At 47.8% G+C, this 26,975-nt stretch overlaps 1 protein-coding gene across 1 annotated transcript in view; it reads left to right on the top strand.

Annotated features, from left to right (window-relative positions):
* VWF (von Willebrand factor) overlaps window positions 1–26,975 on the top strand; it is a 220,778-nt gene that overhangs the window by 113,751 nt on the left and 80,052 nt on the right. Inside the window, 5 exon segments of the mRNA XM_064142874.1 lie at window positions 1,173–1,197; window positions 1,199–1,312; window positions 4,541–4,551; window positions 24,226–24,369; window positions 26,195–26,359. Of these exon segments, the coding sequence (XP_063998944.1) occupies window positions 1,173–1,197; window positions 1,199–1,312; window positions 4,541–4,551; window positions 24,226–24,369; window positions 26,195–26,359 (459 nt within the window).

Below are 26,975 nucleotides of genomic sequence, written 5' to 3'. Positions count from 1 at the left end.
GATGCTGTCACTCTATGACCTATGCCAGAAGGAGATCATCTGAAATGTTGATTTTCTTTTTAAAGTGCACATTGCTTTGCAAAAGCAGCAGTTTGAAGCCTCATTTGTCTGAAGGGTCAGGGGAACCTAATACCGACAGGGAACCTAGTGGCTGACATAGGCATAAAAGCCTGCAGAGCTGGATATTCCTAAACAAACAGGCACACATTTTAATTGGTTAAAGAAAAGGGAGCAGGCTGCACTTTGCCACTGAAATGCTTTGGGAGGTGTCTTACTAAACCAGTGTCAGGAACAATTTCACATTTGTGATGGTAACATCTGTTCACACAATCACAGTAGGTTAGGGATTGGAAAGGACCTCTGGAGACCTTTCAGTCCAACCTCCCTGCCACAGCAGGACCATAGATAGCACATGTCACACAGGGAGGCATCCAGACAGGGCTTGAAAGTCACAGGGAAGAAGACTCCACAACCACCCTAGGGAGCCTGTTCCAGTGCTCTTCCTCATGTTGAGGTGGAGCTTCCTGTGCTGCAGTTTACATCCATTGCCCCTTGTCATATCCCAGGGCACAAGTGAGCAGAAGCTGTCTCTGTCCCCTCCCTCAGTTTTTGAGATCCCTTCTCAGTTTTCTCCTCTGCAGACTAAACAGCCTCAGTTCTCTCAGACTTTCCTCATCATCAGTGCTCCAGTCCCTTCAGCAGACTTATCTTTTTTTGGGGGGTGTTTGTTCTGTAGCAAGCACCAAGCAGATGTAAGTCCTGCATCCTGCACAATGGGGTATCGAACTGCTGCTTTTGCAAGGCATTGTGCCTGTGAAAAAGAAAACCAAAACAGAAGTTTAGATGGTTTTAATAAGAAAAAGGGAACAAATTGAAGAGCACCAAAGTGAATATCTGCAGTCAGAGTGAGGTTAATCTGAGGCAAAGTAGTGCATGTAGATGCCTGACAGAGAAGCATGTTTGGTTTTGGTGTGGTTTTTTTTTTTTTTTCACTATGCATGTTTATGTTTGATTTTTGTAGAGTGAAAATTCAGCTTTCACGCTCTGAGGTAAATCAATGTCTCATTGTTGCTTGAAGTACAACACCAACTCAATGTATCCCCCCCTTTTTTTTTTTAGAACGACATTCTTTGCACTGCTTAAAAATGTTTATTTTCTGTTCTCTGCTTCAGGCAATACTTCAATTCATGTGGCAGTCTCCAGTATGCAGGGAAAATCATCTAGAGATTCCATGGAATGTGCCTCAAGAGCCTGTAAGGCTCGCAGAGATGGTGCACTCGATCCAACAAAGGGGCAAGGTCCTACAGGCTGGGTGAGTGGTCATCTGGATGCTGATGTTAAAAGAAGAAGGAGAAAAAAAGCCTCAAACCCGACATAAAACGCTAAATATATTCTGGCCCCAACCACCAATTTCTGTCAGTGCTGTTGTGAAAGTGTTTTCGCAGCAGGTCTCTCAAGTTTTGTTAGTTCTTCTTTCATATACTTAATATTAAGTAGATTTCTTATAAAAATCACAGAAAGGCTCAGATGGAAAGGGCACTTTGGGTTCATCTACTCCCAACCTCTCACACTTGGGCAAGGGACACCTCTACACTAGGCCTCAGCTTCTCAAGGCCTTCATCAATCGGGCCTTGAACACTCCCAGGGAGGAAGCAGCCACAACTCCCCAAGCAGCCTATTCCAGAGTCTCATCACCTTTCTATTGAAGAACTTCTTGCTAAGCTCCAGTCTAACCCTGCTCTCCCTGAGCTTCAAACCATTCCCTCTTGTCCTGTCTCTAGACACCCTGACGAAAAGTCCCTCTGCAGCCTTCCTGTAGGATCCCTTCAGGGTCCTCCGGAGCCTTCTCTTCTCCAGGCTGAACACTCCCAGCTGCCTCAGCCTATCCTCATAGCAGAGGTGCTCCAGCCCTTGAATCACCTCTGTGGCCCTCCGTTTTCCCTATGAAAATGTATCCCTAGGTTATTTGAATTAAGGTTTGTCCTGATGTATTTCTGAAAAACAATGACAGATTTCTTTGGAGCATTGAAGTAATTCTCAGGGTCTCATATGTTATCTTCCAGCAAGCAAAACACATTAAAGAAGCCAAGACTTGGATCACTAACTATCCTGGGCTGCATCAAGAGAAGTGTGGGCAGCAGGTCGAGGGAGGTGATTGTCCCCCTTTGCACTGTTCTCCTGAGACTCCACCTGGAGCACTGGAGCCTCTATTACAGGAAAAGATCTGGACATACTGGAGACTATCAGGATGATCAGAGGGCTGGAGCTCCTCCGCTGTGAGGACAGACTGAGAGAGTTGGGGTTGTTCAGTCTGGACAGGAGAAGGCTCCAAGAAGACCTTATTGTGGCCTTCTGGTATTTAAAGTGGGCTACAGAAAAGCTGCCGAGGGACTTTATTGGCTGTTGGGTAGGGATAGGGCTGAGGTGGGGGGAATGGATCCAAGCTAGGGGAGGGTAAGCTTAGATAAGACGTTAGTTAGTTCTTCACCATAAGGGTAATGGGACACTGGAAGATGTTACCCAGGGAGGTGATGAAAACCTCATCCCTGGATGTTTTAAAGCCAGACTGGATGTGACTCTGGACAGCTTGATGTAGTGTGAGGTGTTCCTGCCCAAGGCAGGGGGATTGGAACTAGATGGTCCTCGAGGTCCCTTGCAACTGTGACAATTCTATGACAGCAACTTAGCAAAGCATTATTCTGTAAATTCCAGTTTCCTCTCCAAGTTGCTGTGCTGCTCCCACAAGCAGGTTGGGCTGGCACAAGGCTGGGGATGGTGCCAAGGAGCAAGGATGGCCTCAGGCAGCACCTTAGCTGAAGAGTTACTTGTAAACAATCATCATCTCTTCAGACAACTGCCTCCCCTGAAAAGCATGTCCACTTCAATTTTCTTGTGATAAAACATAAGCACAGTTTTCCCCTTGGGTCTGTGAAAATTCAGTAACACACACATTGCATCAGTTGGAGGGTAGAGCAAACAAATGATTCTCCTACAGAATGTCTGATCTTTCACCAGATACCTTGAGAATTTTTCTTCCTTCTGGCCCTCGCAACCACACATTTGCTCTGGCAACCACCCTAGCATTAGGGTTCCTATAAGAGTTGAGGAGTCCACAGTTTTGGGTTCTTTTCTTTTTTTTGTAAGGGTCCTTTGCCCTATTCAGATGATCTGTAAGAGTTATTGTAGAGAAAAAGTGAGAAATAAAAGCTGACTTCCATGGCTCGCAGGAGGATTAAGCCCACTGATTGCTTTCTCAGTCTGAAGGAAATAAAAACACCAGATGGCTGATGAGACTTCTATGGGCTCATTGTGGGATGAATTGTTAAGTACAAATAGATAAGTTCCACGAAGCCTTCCACGTTAATGTATGCAGTAAGCAGCTGAGCCACGGGAGAAACAGGAGCAAACACGGCCCTGGGGAAATGCAAGGGGAGAGGCAGCCACATGACATCCTTGTTAGTGATTTGTTTATGCCTCATTGGAAAGGCTCAGAGATCCTGATGAGGCATGTGGTATAACAAAGAGAAATGGGACAGAACTAGAAGTAGTTCCTCCAAATGAAGTAATGAAATTAAGTTACTGTGGGTCTGCCCTGCACCTTGCGATGTGTGTGAATTCAGCTGGGTAGGAGGCTCAGTGTGCATGGGAAGACATTTGTGCACTTCCTGGCTGTGCTTGGACTTCTGGAAACTCAGGGCTGCTTAGGAAGGGTAGATGGCTCAGTCTGGATGCTACTGCTCTCTAGTTAGCTTTGGAAAGTTTATTGTAGCCAATGGAGACCTTGATCAGAATTTGCCTGTCAAAAACGCTGTTAACCATCAGAAGTGATGCTGTTTCTTCCCTTTGCACTGGCTTCCAGGTGGTAACAAACATGAACAGACAGTGTGCCCAGCAGGAGCCCCTCTACCTCAGCCCTGCTGATGGCCACAGCTTGAGTGCTGGGATCAGTTCTCAGTGCCATAGTACAAGACAGACATTGAGAGGATGGAGGGCATCCAGAGGAAGAGCAACAAGGCTGGGGAGGGGGTCTGGAGGGCATCATACAAGGAGCAGGTTGAGGAGCTGGGGGTTGGTTTAGTGTGGAAGAAAAGCAGGCTGAGAGGAGATCTTAGTGCTCTCTACAGCTGCCTGAAAGGATGTAGTGAGTGAGGTTGATTGTTGGTCTCTTCTACCCAGTAACCAGTGACAGGATGAGAGGAAATGGGTTTGAGTTGTGCCAAGGGAAGTTTAGCTTGGACATGAGGAAAACCTTCTTTAGTGAGAGAGTGGTGAGGGCTTGGAGCAGGCTGCCCAGGGAAGTGGTCGGAGTCACCATCCCTGGAAGTGTTCTAGGAAGCTGTAGATGTGGTGCTTCAGGAGATGGCTTAGTGGTCATGGTAGATAGGTTATGGTTGGACTTGATAATCTTAAGGGCATTTTCCTGACTTAATGGTTCTATAATCCTTTGTCATCTTATTCACTGTTTGCTGATCCAAATTGTGCTCTCCTGTTCAAAAAAAACCCTGAATTCATTCCCTTTTCTGTTTCATTTCACCCACAGGAACTCCAAGAGTACGTTTTATTAGTAAGGAACTAATGAAAAGCTAAAGACCAATTGAAGGCATGGATAGAACAAAGCCAAGCAGCATATACCACAAAGCTTTCCCTTACCTATCCCATAAGATAACATCAGGCACCTTTTAGCTCAAGTAACCTGTTGAGAAGAAGCTCTGGAGATAATCAAATATTGCGAAGGCTGTGGGTGTAGTCTACTGGACTTTAGCAAAGAGCCTTGGACACAGTCTGCCACAGCAAGCTCCTGGCAAAGCTAGCAGCTTGTGGCTTGGATTCACTCTGAAATGGGGTCAGAACTGTCTGGAGAGCCAAGGCCCAGAGAGCGATGTTGAATGGGTGCCACACTATTTGGCAGCTATTACTAGTGGTGCTGGGCCCAGACCTGTTCAATATCTTCATTGATGGTCTGGATCAGGGGATTGAGTCCAGCATCAGTAAGTTTGCAGGTAACAACAAAGCTAGAAGCAGGTGTGGCATCTCTTGAGGGTAGGAGAGCCCTGCAGAGGGGACCTCGACAGGCTGATGGGTGGGCAGAGGCCAATGGGATGAGATTGAACAAGGCCAAGTGCAGAGTTTTACACATTGGCCACAACAACCCCAAGCAGTGCTACAGGCTGGGGACAGAGGTGACTGGAGAGCAGCCAGGCAGAGAGGGACCTGGGGGTGCTGGTAGATAGTAGCTGAAGATGAGCCAGCAGTGTGCCCAGGTGGCCAAGAGAGCCAATGGCATAGAATCATAGAATCATCAGGGTTGGAAGGGACCACAAGGATCATCTAGGTCCAACCTCCCTGCCATGGACAGGGACAACCCTAACCTAGAGGAGGCTATCCAGAGCCTCATCCAGCTTGACCTTAAACACCTCCAGCAATGGGGTCTCAACCACCCTCCATGGGCAACCCATTCCAGGCTCTCACCACTCTCATGCTGAACAACTTCCTCCTCACCTCCAGTCTGAATCTCCCCACATCCAGCTTTGCTCCATTCCCCCTAGTCCCTGTCACTTCCTGAGAGCCTAAAGTGTCCCCTCCCCAGCTTTTTGGTAGGCCCCCCTCAGATACTGGGTGGCCACAAGAAGGTCACCTGGAAGCCTCCTCTTCTCCAGACTGAACAGCCCCAACTCTTTCAGTCTGTCCTCAGTCCTCATAGCAGAGCTGCTGCAGCCCTCTGAGCATCCTTGTGGCCCTTCTCTGGACACACTCCAGCATCTCCACATCTCTCTGTCATAGTGGCTCCAGAACTGGATGCAGCCACTCCAGGTGGGGCCTCAGCAGAGCGGAGTAGAGGGGGAGAATCACCTCCTTTGCCCTGCTGGCCACACTTCTCCTGATGCAGGCCAGGATCTGGCTGGCTCTGTGGGCTGCAAGTGCACATTAGTGGCTCATGTTGAGCTTCTGGTCCAGCAGCACCCCCAAGTCCCTCTCCTCAGGGCTGCTCTCCAGCCACCCACTGCCCAGCCTGGATTTGTGCTTGCTTTGCCCTGACCCAGAGTAGGGACCTTGCACCTGGTCCTTTTGAACCTCATGAGGTTGATTTGTGCCCTCCTCCAGCCTGTCAATGTCTCTCTGGATGGATCCCTGCCCTCCAGCCTGTCTGATGCACCACACAGCTTGGTGTCATCAGCAAACTTGCTGAAGCTGCACTCAGAGTGGCCCCAGGACTGATCCCTGCGGGACTCCACTTGTCACTGGCCTCCGCTTGGACATGGAGCCATTGACAGCCACTCTTTGGGTGTGGCCATCAAACCAGTTCTTTATCCATCTCATGGTCCACCCATCAGAGCCCATGTGTCAGCAGCTTGGAGACCAGGATGTGGTGCAGGTGTCAAAGGCCTGCTCAGGTCCAGGTAAATGCCATCAGTTGCTCACCCCTCATCTCTTAATGTTGTGACCTGTTCATAGAAGGCCACCAGGTTTGTCAGGCAGGATTTTGCCCCTGGTGAAGCCATGGTAACGCGGATTGTAGCCAGTCACCTCTTCACTATTCTCCTATCTCAGTAGTGCCCCCAGGAGGATCTGCTGCATGATCATACCAGGCACAGAGGTGAGACTGACTGGCCTGGAGTTCCTTGGCTCCTCCTTCCTACCCTTTTTCAAAATGGGAGCTATGTTTCTTCCATTTCCAGTCAGTGAGGACTTCACCAGACTGCCAAGTCTTTTCAAATAGAATAGAGAGAAGTTTAGCAAACCTCACGAGCCAGTTTCTCTCAGTACCCATAGGTGTATTCCATCAGGTCCCATGGACTTGAACAATTTAAGGTTCTTCAGGTGATCATGAACCTTATCTTATGATGGGCCCTTATCTTCCATGACTTCAGGAGTGTGGCTGGAGGCCTTTGCAGTGAAGACTGAGGTTAAAGAGAAGTCATTGAAGAATCTCAGCCTTTTTCCATGTCACTTTGTGGCTATTTCACACTGTTTCCTTTCTGAGGTGGGTGCCACACCTTCCCTAGGCTTCTTTTCACCATTAATAATCTGTAGAAATTCTTGGTGTTCCCTTTGACCTCCCTGGCTAGATTCAATTTAAACTCTGCCTTGGCTTTCCTAACCAGATCTCTAGCTTGCTGGGCAGGCTTCGCTCATATACCTCCTCTATTCTAGCTGTATCTTTCTTCCACTCCCTTTGTAGAGTTTGTTCTGTTGTGACAGCATGTTCCAGAGCTCCTCGTTCAGCCAGGCAAGGCCTCCTAGCATTCTTCCCTGCTTTCCTCTTTGTTGGTATGCATTGCTCCAGGGACACACAGGAGGTGATCCCTTGACTACTGAACAGCAGTCCTGGGCCCCTCTTCCCTCTAGGGCTTCAACCTATGATACTTTGGCCAGCAGATTCCCTGAAGGCAATCAAAGTCTGCACACCAAAATCTAGGCTCGTAAGCTTGGAACACCTCCTCCTGGTTGCCCTGAGGATCTTAAATTCAACTGCTTCATGTCACTGCAGCCCTGAGCTTCACATTGGTCACCAATCCTTCCCTGTTGGTGAGAGCGAGGTCCAGCATAGCACCTTTTCTTGTTGGTTCCTCTACCATTTCGAAGAGGAAGTTGTCGATTTATGCAATCCAGGTACATCCTGGATTTGCTAATGTCTTGCTGTGTTGTCCCTCCCAGCAGATGTCAGGGCGGTTGCAAATCCCCTGTGAGGACCAGGGCTTGTGACTTGGAAGCCTCTTCTATTTGCCTGTTGAAGGGCTTTATCTGTTTGGTTCTGCGTAGGTCAGTGGGCGTGTAGCAGACCTCGTACAGTAACATCACCCTCCCCTGTCTTCCCTTTAATTTTAGCCCATACACTCTCAACCAGCTCAGCATGCTTCCCCAGGTGGTGGAACCACCAGGACCCACTGATTCCAGCTGGTCACTGATATAGAGGGCAGTGCCTTCTCCTTTCCTTCCCTGCCTGCCCTTCCTAAAGAGCTTGTACCCATCTATCCCTACATTCCAGTCATGGGAATCATCCCACCAAGTGTCAGTAATAGCCACTATGTCACAGCATCCCAGCTGCACAGTGGCCCTTAATTCATCCTGTTTGTGGCCCAAGCTCTGTGCATTTGCATAGAGGCACTTCAACTGGGCTGGCCCTGTCTGTCCTCTTGTGCCGACTTTCCCTTGAGTTTCCTCAGATTGTCCTGGTGCATCATCCCTGGCTTGCCTCAGGGCCCTCTTTAGCTCTCATCCCATCTGCCTCTGGTGAGCTGCCCCACTGTTTGTCACCAGCCAGCAGGAGACTATTAACCCCTTCCCTCTTCAAATCTAGTTGGGGAAAAAAAATTCCCAGCAAGAGTAGTCAGGCATTGGAATGAGCTACCCAGGTTGCAGTGGAGTCCCCAACCTTGAGTGCCTTTAAAAGTCGTTTGGATGTGGTGCTTGGGATTATGGCTTAGGGTGGACCTTGCGGAGTACAGACATCAGTTGGATTTGGTGATCTTGAGGGGCTTTTCAAACCTGAATGTTTCTGTGGTTGTGTGAAGGAAGTGAAGATGATGTGAGCTCTTTCTTCTATACATCAAGCTGCACAGAGAGGCAGAGAGAGACCTAGGGGCTGCTGGTAGATAGTAGCTGAGCATGAGCCAGCAGTGTGCCAGGTGGCCAAGAAAGCCAATGGAAATCCTGGCCTGGCGCAGGAATAGTGTGGGCAGCAGGACAAGGGAGGTATTTTTTCCGCTGTACTCAACGCTGGTCAGGCCACATCTTGAGTCCTGTGTCCAGGACTGTATTGGCTTGGTTGTTGGACTCTTTGATCTTAGAGGTCTTTTTCAACCAAACAATTCCATGATTCTCTGATTCTGTGCCTCTTCTTGGCACTCATGCCTGCTTAGGAGAGTCATAGGGAGCACGCTGAACAATCCCAACATTTTTTTCTAAAGGCAGGATTTTGTTTGCTTAGACATTAACTAAAAGCAGCTCATTTAGGCTTCTGCTTTCCCTGCTCACCACCCACCTCAAACTCCAAATTTGGAGGAAATATGATCTGTGTGGTTCACAGGTATTAAAGGCATTGTTACGGAAAGAAATGCTGTTTTCCTGCCTGCCCCTCCACCTTTAGCAAAAGGAATATTAAATATTTGAACTGCATCTCTCTATTAACATATTTGAATAGAAGACTTCAGCTTTGTTGTGATCAAGAAGGTGTAAATATTGTTTAAACATTTAATATGTATGGCCAGAGATGGAGAGAGGAGATTCTGCCCTCTTCACTCTGCTGAGTTCTCACCTGCAGTGCTCTGTCCAACTCTGGAGCTATCAATATAGGAAGGACATGGACCTGAAGGAGCAGGTGCAGAGCAGGCCAGGAAAATGATCAGGGGTTGGAGTAGCTCTGCTATGAGGACAGGCTGAGGGAGCTGGGGGTTGTTTGGCCTGGAGAAGAGAAGGCTCCAGGCAGACCTAAGAGCAGCCTGCCAGTAGCTGAAAGGGGCTACAAGAAGGCTGTAGAGGGACTGTTTGCAAAGGCCTGCAGAGAACGGATGAGGGCAGTGGTTTGAAAATGAGAGCAGAGCAGATTTAGACTGGATGCTAGAAACAAGTTCTTTAGCATGAGGGTGCTGGAATACTGCAACAGGTTGCTCAGGAAGCAGTCGCGGCCCCATCCCTGGAGGTACTCAAATGAGGCTGAGAAGTCTGTGAGCAACCCTACTGTAGAGGAGGATGTCCTGCTGACTGCAGAGGGGGTTGAACTAGATGACCTTTGGAGGTCCCTTCCAGCCCAGGCCATTCTGTAATTCTGTGATTTCCTTTCTAACACCCACTCATGGGAGTTTAGGAAGCAAAGGGTCACAGCAGCACTTTTCTTTATTCAAATCTCTGCCCTCAGTGGTGTAGTCTATGAAGAATTTCCAAAGTCTTGCTCTCCCCCACTCCCCATCACCCACCCAAGGCTATGGTTTTGCTAGGATGTTACCTTATTAATGTTTATATTTACGTAAAGAGTGAGTGCCAGGAGGCTGGAGCCAGGCTCTGCTGGGTGATGCCTGATGACAGGCCAAGGGGCAATGGGTGGAAGCTGAGGCACAGGAAGTTTCATTTACACATGAGGAGGATTTTTTTCGCTTTGAAGGTGACAGAACACAGGTACAGGCTGCCCAGAGGAGTTGTGGAGTCTCCCCTCTGGAGATATTCAAGACCCACCTGGATGTGTTCCTGTGTGATCCTGCTCTGGCAGGGGGCTTGGACTAGATGAGCTTTACAGGTCCCTTCCAGTCCCTGACATTCTATGATTTCAATTATCAAAAGGATCCCATCCAGTGAAAGACAGAGATCTTTCTCCCTTGCTCCACACTACTTCTGAACTGGTGGTGTCAGCTGCTTCTGCAATGTTGTGGTCTAAGGCTTAGCTTAGTTTTTTATGTTCTAACTGTAAACAATGAATGCGGACTTTCCAGAGATACCCCTGAAATAGAATTAAAAATAAGGGTTAAAAAGTAAATAATGGCCATTGGAATGCAGAAAGAGCAACGAAGATAAATCTATATGATTCCATTTGCTTGCTGAAGGGGATAAAATTCAGTTGCATAAACAATTCTCTCTCTTTTCATCTTCATTCATCTCTGCAAATTCTGCACTGTGTAGTCCTTATCTTTGTCCTGACCATCTTGCTGGAGCAAAACTGTCTGGGAGGTAACAGGAGAGGGAAGTAAAGCAGAGGGAGGGGGGGAAAGGCAGGCTGATGGCAGCCCCTCTGGTTTTGTCCAGAGGGGGGTGATTTGGGGTCCTTAAGTGAGTCCTTGTGTTGTCTCTACTTTGTCAATATATATACATGTACCTTTGTACATATATAAAATCATAGAATCAGTCAGGGTTGAAAGGGGCTACAAGGATCATCTAGTTCCACCCCCCCTGCCATGGGCAGGGACATCTTACCCTGATCAGGCTGGCCACAGCCTCATCCAGCCTGACCTTAAACACCTCCAGCCATGGGGCCTCAAACACCTCCCTGGGCAACCCATTCCAGGCTCTCACCACTCTCGTGCTGAAGAACTTCCTCCTCACATCCAGTCTGAACTTATCCACCTCCAGCTTTGCTCCATCCAATATATGCTCTAATTCATGCTTTTAGATTTTAGTTTGCTGTGACTATTAGCTTCATTTTGCTTCCAAACCTTCTGAGCTAGTCTGGTGATTTTATTTTGGGGGTAATGCTAACCCTTACCATAGTGCAGCCAGCTTTGTGTTCACTGTCTTGGGGTACTCTTTTGCTTGCTTTCTTCTTTGTTTTAAAATCACAGAATTCTAGAATGACTCAGGTTGGAAGGGACCTTAGAGATCATCTACTCCAACCTCCTTGCCACGGGCAGGGACACCTCTCAACTAGGCTCGGCTGCTTGAGGCCTCATCCAACCTGGCCTTCAACACCCCCAGGGAGGAGGCAGCCACAGCCTCCCTGAGCAACCTATTCCAGAGTTTCACCACCCTCATACTGGAGAGTTCAAAGTTCCTTTCTTGTAAGGCTTATGAATTAAAAGTGCTGCTGGGGGAGCCTGGGATCACCACAACCCCTTGGTGCTAAGAGAAATGCAGAATTTGTGAACTGTAGAGACAGGAAAGAAGAGGGAGATGGTTTGAATGCTCATCACCTGCTCCTTTCAGAGGTGGTGGACTTTTGGTCTGACAGATCTGTACTAGCCATGGTACCAATTGTCACATAGCAACATCAGAACATGCTAAGAGTTGAGTATTTAAAGCACTGATCTGTGAGATCAGTTTGCGATAGTAGATTTGGTTCATACTCATTTGCCTATTTTGCAGTTATAAAAAAAAAACCCACACCTGTACTCAATGCCAAGACCCCAAATCAAGATATAAGGCCACTTTGGGCCATAACTGGGCAGCATTGCCAAGGTAGACATCCCTGGAGGTATTCAAGAAAAGACTGGATGAGGCAACTTAGTGCCATGGTCTAGTTGACTGGATAGGGCTGGGGGATAGGTTGGACTGGATGATCTTGAAGGTCTCTTCTAACCTGGTTGATTCTATGACCTAGCTTCAAGGTTATCAAGACTCCCTGATTTAGGGAATTAAGTTATCGGTGCCTGATTAGACAAGCCCTTTGCTAAATGGACCAGCTGATCTTGCAAGGCCCTTTCCAACCCCTGACATTGCTGTGCAAATAGCTGCAATCTGAATTGACAACTGTCCCCCACAACCCTGCCCTTTTCTAGATCTCTTTTGAGTTCCAAGAGACCATTTGTGGGCTTCTTTCCCAGGCAGCTTTGGGTAATTAAGACCTCTTGTAGTATTTTTTTTACTTTTGGTCAAGATGTTGCATAAACTTTAGTGAAACCAATGAGACCACTTAAGGCACCGATGCACAAGCAGCCAGCAGAAACCTCTGCCTGACTGGAATCCTCTGCCTGCCACAACTCCACAGACCCTCACAGGGGCTTTAGGTTTTATTCCTCATTTCAGACAAAATTAAAGGAAATAACTGCAAAGGCTTCTTCTAAGCAGTTCCTGCTTTCCCTGGGGTACCAAAGCATTAAATACTTGCCCAGTGCTTTCCTTTCCTCTCTTGATTTTGATTGCTTAAACGCATTTTAAGTGTTTCTAGGGCACTTTGTGCTCTTATGGTTCACTCCATCACAGAATCATAGAGTGGTCTGAGTTGAAAGAGACCTCCAAAGGTCATCTAGTCCATCCCTGGAGGTATTAAAGAAAAGCCTGGGTGAGGCACTTAGCGCCATTGTCTAGATGACTGGATAGGGCTGGGTGCTAGGTTGGCCTCGGTGATCTGGGAGATCTTTCCAACCTGGTTGATTCTATGTTTCCAAACCCCCTGCAGTCAGTGCCATGTTCATATTTGGTCCTAATCACAGAATCAGTCCAGGGTTGGAAGGGACCACAAGGATCATCTAGTTCCAACCCCCCTTGCCACAGGCATGGGACACCCTAAACTTAGAGCAGGCTGGCCAGCGCCCCATCCAGCTTGGCCTTAAACAGGCCTCCTCTTCTCCAAACTGAACACCCCCCGCTCCCTCAGCCTCTCCTCACAGGGCTCTGCTCCAGCCCCCCTCACCAGCTCTTCTCTGGACATGTTCAAGCACCTCAACATCTCTTCTTCAATTGAGAGCACCCTCAACATCTTTCTTCAAATGAGAGGTCTGACTACTCTCCAGCCACTCTGTCCCCAGCTTAAAGGGGCCTAAATTTATCCAGATCTACCTGGATTTACCAGAAGTCAAAGGCATCTCTCAGCAGGCACATTTTATTCAGGCCTGTTTCTAACCAGAGCATTAATGCACAGTCAGTCCTCAATCTGGAGCCTTAATTTTTCATCCTTTGTCCCAGTGCATTAGAGTAATAGAATCGTAGAATCAGTCAGGGTTGGAAGGAACCACAGGGATCATCTAGTTCCAACCCCCCTGACATAGGCAGAGAAACCCTATACTAGATCAGGCTGGGCCACAGCCCTCATCATCCTGGCTTAAACACCTCCAGGCATAGGGCCTCAACCTCCCCTGGGCAACTCATCCAGGCTCTCACCACTCTCCTGCTCAACAACTTTCTCCTCACATCCAGCCTGAACCTACCCATCCTAGTATCAGTGATTTAGCTTCGTTTTTTTACCATTATTTTTCATCTTCTTTATTAAATTTACTTATTCCTTCTTTATCAGCAGTGAAATTATTCAAGAGGAGAGAATCCCTGTGGGTTCCCAGTAAACACCTCCAGCTACTCCACGATGCATTGCCTGTTGGTTCTTAAAGCTTGTTTAGTCTACTTAACCAGCTTTCAGTCCTTGCAGGAACTTTCTGTATGAGCCAGTCTGAATTATTACTTCAGAATATGAGTCTGGCTTGGATTTGCACCAGGTGATTTGAGAAAAAAAACAAGCCTAAATTAAAAGAAATATTCATCTAATTTGTCTTGTTCAAGACAGCCAAAAAAAAGTCCTTACAAAGCCTTCTCTTACTGTCAGATTCATAGATTCATAAAGTGCTTTAGGTTGGAAGGGACCTTCAGAATCATTCCATTAAAAACACCCCTGTCACAGGCAGGAACACCTCCCACTAGAGGCTCAGGGTCTCATCCAACCTGGCCTTGAACACCTCCAGGGAGGGAGCATCCACAGCCTCCCTGGGCAGCCTGTTCTAGTGTCTCCCCACCCTCATTGGAAAGAACTTCTTCCTAATCTCCAGTTTCAATCTGCCCTCTTCAAGCTTTCATCCTATCTCTACAAGTCCTTGTCATAAGTCCCTTCCTAGGTTTCTTGTAGCCCCATTCAGGCACCGGAAGGCTGCTGTTAGGTCTCCCCAGAGCCTTCTCTTCACCGAGCTGAACATTCCCAGCTGCCTCAGGTTGTGGGAACGTGTTGGCTGCCAATCTGCTTTTAGGGTCACTTGCACACACACACAGAGAAAGCTTTAAAAGCTGTAAACCGTACAAAAGCCCATAGCACTGCGCCAGTTCCACATGCTAGCACAAGGTGTCCTTGGCGATGTTACATCTTCTCTGAAAACAAAAATAAAATAAAAGTTGTTTTGTTGCTTTGTAGAGCAGGAATAGAGGGTTTTTCGTTAGCATTTCTGTTCTTTCTAGGCTCCGTCACTGAACTTCCTGGCTGATGGTGTGGTCCCCTGCAGATAAACAGATTTAAAGATGGCTGATCGCAGAATCACACAGATTTCATTCATGTGGAAAAGACTCTTAGGAAAGCCATGCAGAGGGATCTTGACAGGCTGGATGGGTGAGCAGAGCCCAGTGGGATGAGATTGAACAAGGCCAAGTGCAGGGTTCTACACATTGGCCACAACAACCCCAAGCAGCAATACAGGCTGGGGACAGAGTGACTGGAGAGCAGCCAGGCAGAGAGGGACCTAGGGGTACTGGTAGATAGTAGCAGTGTGCCCAGGTGGCCTGAAGAGCCAATGGCATCCTGGCCTGGATCAGGAGCAGTGTGGCCAGTAGGACAAGGGAGGTTATTCTTCCCCTGTACTCAACACTGGTCAGGCCACACCCTGAGTGCTGAGTCCAGTTCTGGGCTCCTCAATTCAAGAGAGATGTTGAGATACTGGAACATGTCCAGAGAAGGGTGATGAAGCTGGTGAGGGGCCTGGAGCACAGCCCTGTGAGGACAGGCTGAGGGAGCTGGGGGTGTGCAGCCTAGAGGAGAGGAGGCTCAGGGCTGACCTCATTGCTGTCTACAACTACTTGAAGGGAGGTTGTATCCAGGTGGGGTTGGTGTCTTCTGCCAGGCAACCAGCAACAGAACAAGGAGACACAGTCTGAAGTTGTGCTAGGGGAGGTCTAGGCTGGATGTTGTTAGGAAGTTGTTGGCAGAGAAAGTGATTGGCATTGGAATGGGCTGCCTAGGGAGGTGGTGGAGTCGCCGTGCCTGGAGGTGTTCAAGAAAAGCCTGAATGAGGCACTTAGTGCCATGGTCTAGTTGATTGTCTAGGGCTGGGTGCTAGGTTGGACTGGATGGTCTTGGAGGTCTCTTCCAACCTGGTTGATTCTATGATTCTATGTACGTACATACGGCCTTGTGTTTGCTGATCTTGATTTCAGTGTAAACAGTTTACATTTCCTTTATTGTTATGGAAATGGCAGATTCTGGTTATGCTGCAGTGTAGTAGTATATAAAATATTCAATCTGCTTGGTTTCTTATCAGACAATATCTTTTTGTTGTGGACTTTGAGTTTATTTTCCTCCCTGGGGAGGCCTGCCAGTATCTGAAGGGGGCCTACAAAAAAGCTGGGGAGGGACTTTTGAGGCTATCAAGTAGTGATAGGACAAGGGGGAATGGAGCAGAGCTGGAGGAGATTCAGGGGAGATTCAGACTGGACATAAGGAGGAAGTTCTTGAGCATGAGAGTGATGAGAGCCTGGCATGGGTTGCTCAGGGAGGTGTTTGGGGTCCCATGGATGGAGGTGTTTAAGGCCAGGCTGGATGAGGATGTGGCCAGCTTGATCTATGAGTAGAGTGTCCCTGCCACTGGCATTAGGGTTGGACTCGATGATCTCTTGGGTCCTTTCCAACCCCTAATTCCCTGTGATCTTTGGATGGAGACTTTCTGAGTCCCTCTAGCAAGATATAAGTGTTCCTTTGATTGTGTCTTCAGACACTGGCTCTTTTCCTCTAAGCTGGCTTCAAATTAAGGGGAGAAATCCAAAGATGTTATTTTAGTGTAGTTTACAAGAATTCTATGCTTTAAGTGAGTAACAATGTTTTGGGGAGGCTTTGAAACACTCCCTGGTTCGATTGTAATGGAACTGGATTTCTTCATTAGAAATTATAGGAGTAATGGTTTATTCCAGTTTACAGATATGTATGGATGTTTCTGAGCGGTTTCCAAAGATTATGGGAGAAAGAAAATAAGAGCTGGAGCAGCTGGTCACCAGACCAACCACATGGACGTCAAAGGGTCATTAATGACCCCCCCTCAAAAAAAAAAAAACAAAACAAACCCAAAACAACCTAGGCAGAGAAATCCCAAGTACTTTTCAGAAAAGAATGAAAAATCATTTGTGAATCTGACTGAGCAGAGGATTTAACCCCTAAACATTTGAAAGTCAAAACCTGAACCGTTCCTTCAGCAATTATTTATAGGACGAACGGGAAATGAGTCAATTTTCTGGCACAGTGACCACCCTGGAGCAATCTTAGGGGACTGGAATATAGTCACGATAATTGTCTCTATTTGTTTTGATCCCTTAGTTATAGCTCAAATGCCATTCTGCACCTGACATCCATCTCTGCAGGCATGCAGAGTAATGTTCCTAGCAGTGGTTGTTGGTCAGCTGGACAGAAAATAGAATCAGAGATTCAGTCAGGGGTTGGAAGGGACTACAAGGATTCATCTAGTTCCAAAGCCCCTGCCACCAGGCACAGCTCATCCAGCCTGGCCTTAAACACCTCCATCCATGGGGCCTCAACCACCTTCCTGGGCAACCATTCCAGGCTCTCACCACTCTCATGCCTCAACAACTTCCTCCCTCACATCCAGTTGAACTTACCCACCTCTGGCTTCATTCCATTCCTCCTAGTCCTGTCACTACCTGATATCCTAAAGAGTCCCTCCCCAGCTTTTTTTGTAGGCCCCCCTTCAGATACCGAAAAGCCACAGAGAATCAGAGAATCACTAAGCTTGGAAAAGACCTTTAAGAAGAAATCCAATCATAACCCAACTACCACGACCACTCAGACCATCTCCCTGAAGCATCATATCTACAGCTTCTTCCACACCTCCACCACCTCTCCTGGGCAGCCCTGTTCCAACCCCTCATCACTCCCTCACTCAAAATGTTTTCCACAGGCTCACAGGATGTTAGGGGTTGGAAGGGACCCAAGGAGGTCATCGAGTCAAACCCTCCTGCCAGAGCAGGACAATACTATCTAACACAGATACAGAGGAACACATCCAGACAGGCCAAGAAGTCTCCAGAGAAGGAGGACTCCACAACCTCTCTGGGCAGCCTTTTCCAGTGCTCTGGGGACCCCTCACAGTAAAGAAGTTCCCCCTTGTGTTGAGGCAGAACCTCTTTTGCTGCAACTTGCACCCATTGTTCCATGCCCATCCCAGGGAGTAAGTGAGCAGAGCTGTCCCCCCTCTCCTGGCCAGCCCTCAGATATTTATAAATATTTATCAAGTCCCCTCTCAGTCTTCCCTTTTCCAGAATAAAAAGTCCCAAGTCTCTCACTCTCCCCATAAGCCATGTCCTCCAGTCCTCTAATATCCTCGTAGCCCTCTGCTGGACTTTCTCCAGCAGGTCTCTGTCTCTCTTATCCCTGTTCCCTCTGTTTTAGCTCAGGTCCAACCTAAACCTCCCCTGGCACAACTCAAACCCATTTCCTCTCATCCTGTCACTGGTTACCTGGGAGAAGAGACCAACACCAGCCTCACTCTAACCTCCTTTCAGGCAGCTGTAGAGAGCAATAAGATCTCCTCTCAGCCTTTTCCTCTCTGCATTAAACAACCTCAGTTCCCTCAGCTGCTCCTTGTATGATTGCCCTCCAGACCCCTCCCCAGCCTCCTTGCTCTTCTATGGACACCCTCTGGCCCCTCAATGTCTTTCTTGTCCTGTGTCACCCAGAACTGAAGCCATCACTCAAGCTGTGGCCTCAGCAGGGCTGAGTAGAAGGACACCATCACTTCCCTACTCCTACTGGAGTTAATTTTTCTGGTCAGGAATAGCAGTTTGTGAAATGGGATTACCATCACCCAACTCCAATAATGCTGTTTTAAACCAGGTTTCTTTCTGAATTGAAAAAAAAGATTTACAGCTTTGAGGTTTTAGGTGAACAGAAACTCTAAAACATTTTTGATATTGTATGTAAAATAGAATTTAGAATGATAATGGGGATGAAAATAAAAATTAGAGGAGGTAAAGAAATCTACACAAGGCATTTCAGCAGGTTTCAGCCACAGCTTGAGTGCTGGCTTCACTTGGGTGACACAGGGACAAGGAAGATATTGAGGGGCTGGATCATGTCTAGAGAAGAGCAACGAGGCTGGGGAAGAGTCTGGAGGGCATCATACAAGGAGCAGTTGAGGGAGATGGGGTTGTTTAGTGTGGAGAAGAGAAGGCTGAGAGGAGATCCAGCACAGAGCCACAAAGCTGCTGAAGGCAGTGGAATGTCTCTCTGCTGAAGCCAGGCTGAAGGAGCTGGGTCTTGGAGCTTGGAGCAGAGGAGTCTGAGGGCTGCCCTCATTCATGTGGATGAAGATGTGCAGGGCAGTATCTGGAGGACAGAGACAGACTCTGCTCAGGGATTGTCCAATGACAGGACAAGGGGCAATGGGGGCAAGCTGGAGCAGAGGGGAACTTCCACAGGGACAGAAGCGAAAACTTTTTCCCCTGTGAGGGAAACACAGCCCTGGAGCAGGCTGCCAAGAGAGGTTGTCAAGCCTTCTTCTCTGGATAAATTCCAAACCCTTCTGGATTCATTCCTGCATCACCTGCCCTTGGTGATCCTCTCCTGGCAGGGGGCTTGGACTAGCTCATCCTTCTTCAAAGTCCCTTCCAACCTCTAACATTCTGTGATCTGTGTGATTCTGGGGGTGTGCTGCTAAATTATCTCTGACCTCACTCCCAGTGTGTTTTATTTTCTCTCCCAAGTGTTCAAATTGTTGAGTGAATTTCTCAGGCAAACATTTCTGCTGTGCAGTTATTGCAGGCTACTCAGGGCCAGTAGCGTTCAAGCATTTATTATTCACCGTTTGCCCTGAGTGTCACTTCAGACACATGATATCACTTACACTTCCTGACCTAATCCCTTCCAAGGCCAAAGGAGCTTTTAAGAAAGCTGCATATCAGGATTCCCAGTATAAATATTTGTGCAAATACAGATCTAAATAGAAGTAGTAGCAAAATGCTCTCTTGCACATGTGATGGTTGAGCAAATATTTGCGCTCTGAGCATTCATAAATGCTCAATGAAAGGGCAGCAGCTACCATTTAAGCCAACTCACATTTTCACCACAAAGAAACACAGATGTTAGGCGTTGGAAGGGACCTGGGAAACATCACCCTGTCCAGCTGCCCCCTGCCAGAGCAAGGTCACCCAGGGTAGGTCATACAAGAGCATGCCCAGGAGGTTTTGGAATGTCTCCAGAGAAAGGAGACTCCACAACCTCTCTGGGCAGCCTGCTCCAGGGCTCCGCTACCCTCACAGGGAAAAAGGTTTCCTTCTGTCCCCACGGCACCTCCTCTGCTCCAGCTTGCCCCCACTGCCTTTGTCCTGTCATTGGACATCCCTGATCAGAGCCTGTCTCTGTCCTCCAGACACTGCCCTGCACATCTTTATCCACACAAATGAAGGCAGTCCTCAGACTCCTCTGCTCCAAGCCCCAGCTCCCTCAGCCTGTCCTCACAGAGAGATGTTCCACTGCCTCCAGCACCTTTTTAAGTCTGTGCTGGACTCTTTCAAGAAGTTCCTTGAGGTCCTTCTTGAACTGAGGGGCCCAAAACTGAATGCAGTACTCCAGACGTGGCCACAACAGGGCAGGGGGTGTGTGGGTGGAGAACCTCTCTCAACCTGCTGGGCACACGGCATGTAATACACCCCAGGATGCTATTTCCATAGCTAAGGCAGAATTTCCTCGTGTTTTGTGGGATTTTGTGGATTTCACTTGATTTGCTTTTAATCTGTATTGCCCAGATATGTCAGGATTTCAGAGAGGTTGTTGATAGTAGGGAGGTGAGAGTTTTGTACCCTTTTGGGCACTGCAATGAAAGAGTTGGAGCTGTTCAGTCTGGAGAAGAGGAGGCTCCCAGGTGACCTTCTTGTGGCCTTCCAGGATCTGAAGGGGGCCTACAAAAAAGCTGGGGAAGGACTTTCTAGGATGTTAGGGAACAACATGACTAGGGGGAATGGAGCAAAGCTGGAGGTGGGGAGATTCAGAGTGCACATGAGGAGGAAGTTGTTCATCATGAGAGTGGTGAGAGCCTGGCATGGGTTGCCCAGGGAGGTGGTTGAGGCCCCATGGCTGGAGGTGTTTAAGGCCAGGCTGATGAGGCTGTGGGCAGCCTGCTCTAGGGTAGGGTGTCCCTGGGCATGGCAGGGGGGGGGTGGACCTAGATGATCCTTGTGGTCCCTTCCAACCCTGACTGATTCTATGATTCTGTAATACAAGAGAGAAGCAGATGTGCTGGAGCCAGTCCAGAGGAGGGCAACAAAGCTGGGAGAATAAATCTGATGAGGAGCAACTGAGGAAGCTGGGAATGGTTAGTGTGAAAAAGAGAAGGCTGAGGGGAGACCTCATTGCTGTCTACAGATGCTTGAAGGGACATTGTGGAGAGGTTGGTGCTGGTCTCTTCTCACAGGTAGTTGGAGACAGAACAAGAGGGGAATGGCCTCAAGCAGAGACTGGGGAGGGATAGATTGGACATTAGGGAAAACGTTTTTCACAGAGAGAGTGTTCAAGCATTGGAATGAGCTGCCCAGGGGATTTGGTGGAGTCACCCACCCTGGATGTGTTTAAGGGTCGTTTAGATGTGGTACTTGGGGATATGGTTTTAAGGTGAATTTGCAGAGTAGGGTTCTCAGTTGGAGTTGGTGATCCTGAGAGGTTTTTCTAATCTAATGTTTCTGTGATTCTGTGAGATCCACTGATCATACACATACAAATGGTGACCAAATTAGGGTAGGATTAAGATCTTCTGTGGGAGTTGAGCAGCTTTGCGTGCAGTTCAGGAGAGCATGAAGTCGTTGGATAAGAAAGCCACTGGATGGTCACTGTTGTTCTGCAGTTGGGGAAGTGGGTGCATGGTCTCGTCGTCGTCTTCTACAGTTCCTTTCTCTCCCTTTTAATGCAGTAGAAATACTGCTGGAGAAGATAGCTGCTGAAGTGAGCAACATAATTTCATGAAGTGGACCGCATAACTTGATTTTCATGTCTAGAAAGGTGGTAAAATTCTCATTGCTTCAGATACTGGGGAGATGAGGATGATCCTCAGGTGTTGGGACTTTAATAATCTCCACAGCTACCTGAAGGGACTTGGAGTGAGAAGGGGGCAGCCTTTTCTCCTTGGTGACAAGTTACAGGACCAGAGGAAACGGTTCCAAGCTGTGCCAGGTGAGGTTCAGGCTGGATGCTAGGAAATGTTTCTTTTTTGAAAGGGTTCTTAAACCATTGGAACGATCTGCCCAGGACAGTGCTGGAGTCATCACCCCTGGGGGTGCTCAAGCATCATGTGGACCTGCTGCTTAGGGACACAGTTTAGTGTTGACTCTTCAGTACTGGGTCAGGGGTTGGACTGGATAATTTTTGGGGTCTCTTCCAACAAAGTATATTCTGTGGTTCTGTCTAGTTGTACTGGTAGGTTCTTAATAGCTGAGATCTCTCATGTAGCACACTAAAGCTAGCATTAAAAGCCCTTTAAGAAAAGTATCTCCTAGGACATCCTTTTCATATGGGTAAGACAAGGGGTCATGGGCACAAGCTAGTGCTGGGAAGATTCTGACTGGAAGCTAGAAGAAAAAAAATCACTATGAGAATATTTAGGTATTGGAATAATCATAGAATCAAAGAATGTTAGGGGTTGAAAGGGCCCTTGAAAGATTGCCCAGCCCAAGCCGCTTGCCAAAGCAGGGACACCAGGAACACATCTTAGAGGGATTTTGAAAGTTTCCAGTGCAGGAGACTCCACAACCTCTCTGGGCAACCTGTTCCAGTACTCTGTCACTCTCAGCATACAGAAGTGTCTCCTTGTGTTGTGGTTCTAGCTTGTACCTGTTGTTCCTTATCCTATCACTAGGCACCACCACAAACAACCTGGCACCTTCATCTTGACACCCACCCCTCAGATATTGATAGACATTGATCAGATCCCTTCTCAGCCTTCTCTTCTCCAGACTAAACAGCCCCAAGGCTCTTAGTCTTTCCTCACAGCAGGGATGTTCAAGTCCCTCAGTCATCCCTGCAGCCTCTGTTGGATTCTCTCTGGCAGATTCCTGTCTTCCTTGAATTAGGGACTCAAAACTGGGCAGAGTATTCCAAGTGTGGTCTCACCAAGGCAGAGCAGGAGAAGCTCCCTAGTCCTGCTGGCCACATTTTTCCTGCTGCACCCCAGGATGCCATTAGCTCTCTTGGCTGCAAGAGCACGTTGGTGTCCCATGCAGAACTTTCTGTCCACTAGGACCCTGAAGTGGATTCCCTTCCATTGATTAGTTTTAAAATTCAACTCAACAGAGTGCTAGGTCATCTCATTTCAACTTTGGGATGAGGTTTGATGGTCATGGTGGTGTTATGTGAGTGGTTGAACTTGATGATCTTAGAGCTCTTTTCTAACTGAAATAATTCTATGATTCATAATTTCAGAGAACGGTTTACATTGGAAGGGACCCTAAAGATCATCTAGTTCCAACCTCCTTGCCACAGACAGGGACACCTCCAACTAGAGCAGGTTGCTCACGGCCTCATCCAACCTGGTCTTGAACATCTCCAGGGAAGGAGCATCCACAATCTCCCTGAGCAACCTGTTCCAGTGTCTCCACACCTTCACTATAAAGAATTGTTTCCTAATCTCCAACCTCCATCTCCCCTCTTTCATCTCAAAGCTGTTGCCCTGTCACTACAAGCCCTTGTAAAAGATCCCTTCCCAGGTTTCTTGTACACCCCCTTCAGGTACTGGAAGGCTGCTCTAAGATCTCCCTGGACTCTTCTCCAGGCTGAACAGCCCCAACTCTCTCAGCCTGACCCCATAGTGGATGTTCTGCATCCCTCTGATCATCTTTGTGGCCACCTCCGGACCTCCTCCAGCAGCGGCCTTTAGTCTGGGGACACCAGTTGGTTTGGTATGACACGTTAGATGATGCTCCATGGTGCTGTACAACACATAGCCATTCTTGAGGCTCCAGGGCTGGCTTGCACATAGCCACCATGACTTCTTCCCTTCTGGTATAGTAAAGCCCAACAGACACCATGACCATGGATTCGGTGAACTACAATATCAGCAAGTACTGCATGGACCAGCAATGTACCCATGTGGCCTGGAGAGCCATTGGCATCCTGGGGGTGCATCGGGAAAGTGTGTCCCAGCAGGGCTAGAAAGTTTCCTTCTCCCCCTCTACTCTGCCCTGAGAGACCACACCTGGAATACTCTGTCCAGTTTTGGTTCCCCAGTTCAAGAGAGACAAGGACCTGCTGGACCTCTGTCTCCACAGAGACCCACAAGGATGACTGGGAGACTTGAGCAATTCTCCCAGTGGAGGAGAGGCTGAGAGCCTGGGGCTGTTTTAGTCTGGAGAAGAGAAGGCTGAGAGGGGAACTGATTGGTGTGTACAAATACCAGAGGGGTGGGTGTCAAGTGGATGGGGCAATCTCTTTTTCAGTGGTGCGCAGTAATAAAAGAAGGAGCAATGAATATAAATTGTAACATAGAAAGTTTCACTTCAACATGAGGAGAAACTTCTTTACAGTGAGGGTGACAGAGCCCTGGAACAGACTGCCCAGAGAGGTTGTGGAGTCTCCTTCTCTGGAGACTCTCAAAACCTGCCTGAACGCATTCTTGTGTGAGCTACCCTAGGGGATCCTGCCTTGGCAAGGAGGATAGATTGAATGGTCCCTTCCAACCTCTAAAGCTCTGCAATTATGTTCTGTGATCACTTGGAAAGTTTGTACGGGATGATCCTTTGGGTCCCTTCCAATCTGGCATTCTGTGGTTCTGTGATACTGGCAGACTTACTAACTGAGAGTCTTTGTTCTATATTCTTCTCTCTCACATCTCTCTCTCCATTTCTCAGGAGCAGCCATTGATTTTGTAGTTCAGAATGCCATGGCGGAATCTCACGGAGGGAGACCCAGCGCATCCAAAGTCACCATAGTCATCGTGTCGGGGAGATCAGAAGACACTCTGGAGGCTGCTGCGCTTGCTGCAAGGATGAACAGTAAATCTCCTTTGGCTCTTGCTGTTTTGAGCAGACTCTTTGCTCTTTTTAATTAATGCTCTTTATAAATTAATTTAATTACTGGACGTGAGGAAGAAGTTGTTCAGCATGAGAGTGGTGAGAGTCTGGAATGGGTTGCCCGGGGAGATGGTGGAGGCCGCATTGCTGGAGGTGTTTAAGGCCAGGATGGATGAGGCTGTGGGAATCCTGCTCTAGTGTAGGGTGTCCCTGAGCATGGCAGGGGGGCTGGAACTAGATGATCCCTGTGGTTCCTTCCAACCCTGACTGATTCTACGATTCTATTACTCTAATGCACTGGGACAAAGGATGAAAAATTAAGGCTCCAGATTGAGGACTGACTGTGCATTAATGCCCTGGTTAGAAACAGGCCTGCATAAAATGTGCCTGATGAGAGATGCCTTTGAATTCTGATAAATCTAGGTAGATCTGGGTAAATTCAGGCCCATTTAAGCTAGGGATGGAGAGGCTGGAGAGCAGCCAGGTAGAGAGGGACCTGGGAGTACTGGTCAACAGCTGAACATGAGCCAGCAATGTGCCCAGATGGCCAAGAGAGCCAATGGCAGGAATAGTGTGGCCAGCAGGAGTAGGAAAGTCTTTCTGCCCCACACCTTGAGTACTGTGTCCAGTTCTGGACCTCTCACTTGAAGAAAGATGTTGAGGTGCTTGAATATGTCCGTAGAACAGCACCAAGGCTGGTGAGGGGGCTGGAGCACAGCCCTGTGAGAAGAGGCTGAGGGAGCTGAGGGTGTTCAGTCTGGAGAAGAAGGGGCTAAGGGCAGACCTTATTGCTCTCTACAACTACCTGAAAGGCGTTAGTCTCTTCTCCTAGACACCCAGTGACAGACAAGAGGACACAGCCCCAAGCTGCACCAGGGAAGGTTTAGGCTGCATGTTAGGCAGAAGTTCTTCACAGCAAGAGTGATTGCCATTGGAATGGGCTGCCTGGGGAGGTGTTGGAGTCACCATCCTTGGAGGTGTTTAAGAGGAGACTGGATGAAGCACTTAGTGCCATGGTTTAGTTGATTAGAAGGTGTTAAGTGATAGGATGGATTTAATGATCTCAAAGATCTCTTCCAATTTGATTAATTCTGTGATTCTGTATAACTATTGGTATTTCATTTCCTAAGGTCTTGTGGACAGACAGGGATCACAGGTGTGGCCTAATGTTATAAGTAGAATACTGTTGCCATGCAGTGAGTCTTGAAATGTTCAAAATAATAATAACAGCAATCAATAGAGGAATTGAGCAGATTTTGCACAGACCTCTACAGAAGTGTGCTTTTGCTGCCAGTGTGCGCTTGCAACTTTTCTGGCTGTAATCTTTGTCCCTCAGCTTCCCAAGGAACATTGACTCCTTTGTAGCTTGCTTTGGGGAGCTATTGAGTAAGGCATGGAATAAATAGCAGCCATCAGTGATTATTTTTCAATTAAATAGTTTGAAAGCAATCTAACTGCTGTGGAACTGGAAAGAAATGTTTTAAATTAGGGGAGGGGAAAATAAAAAGGGAAAATGTTGTTAAATCTGCAGCTGCATTTTGCTGAGCATACATGTATGATCTTATTGTGCTTGGGACTAATAAAGCTCATCTTAGCTAATCAGAGCATCACCATTTCTCCTCTTCCTTGCCTTTAGCCAATGGGGAAGGAGTGATGCAACTAATACATGCTAATTAAATGCTGGGAAAATACTTCTCCCAATTATTTTGTTGCTTGAAGAAGCAAATGGGAGAAAGAAAAAAAATATGTCAGCAAAAGCATCCTTCTCCTGTCCATTGCCCATTTAAAACTTCTTCTCTTTTCCCAGGGGTATCTCTATTTCCAATTGGAGTTGGAAGTGGATACGATGAAGAGCAGCTAAGGATTTTGACTGGGCCAGCAGCTGCTAACAGAATCATGAAGCTTCAGCATTTTGAAGACTTGTCCACCATGATCACATTGAATAGTGAATTTATCAACAAAGTCTGCATGGGTAAGTCTGGTATAGAATCATAGCATCAAGCAGGTTGGAAGAGACCTCCAATATCATCCAGGCCAACCTAGCACCCAGCCCTAGACAATCAACCAGACCATGGCACTATGTGCCTCATCCAGGCTTTTCTTCAACATCTCCAGGGATAGCAACTCCACCACCTCCCTGGGCAGCCCATTCCAATGCCAATCACTCTCTCTGGCAAGAGCTTCCTCCTAATATCCAGCCTAGACCTCCCCAGGCACAACTTGAGACTGTGTCCCCTTGTTCTGTTGCTGCTTGCCTGGGAGAAGAGACCAACTCCCACCCGGCTACAGCCTCCCTGTAGGTAGTTGTAGTCAGCAATGAGGTCACCTCTGAGCCTCCACTTCTGCAGGCTGCACGCCCCCAGTAATGAGGGTAAATGGTTTATGCTGAAGTCATGATCAGCAAGCACAAGACTGTACATATGTACAAAGAATCTTAGAATCAGCCAGGTTGGAAGAGACCTCCAAGATCATCCAGTCCAACCTAGCACCCAGCCATGTCCAATCAACTAGACCATGGCACTAAGTGCCCAGAGTTGTAGCCTTGTAACTGAAGCTGGACCCCCAAACAGAAATGCCAAAAAAGGATG

The sequence above is a fragment of the Pogoniulus pusillus genome, chromosome 4, assembly GCF_015220805.1.
Source record: "Pogoniulus pusillus isolate bPogPus1 chromosome 4, bPogPus1.pri, whole genome shotgun sequence".
In the NCBI taxonomy this organism is placed as follows: Eukaryota; Metazoa; Chordata; class Aves; order Piciformes; family Lybiidae; genus Pogoniulus; species Pogoniulus pusillus.
The sequence above is the reverse complement of the archived record's forward strand: the minus strand, read 5'-3'. Positions and strand labels throughout refer to the sequence as shown.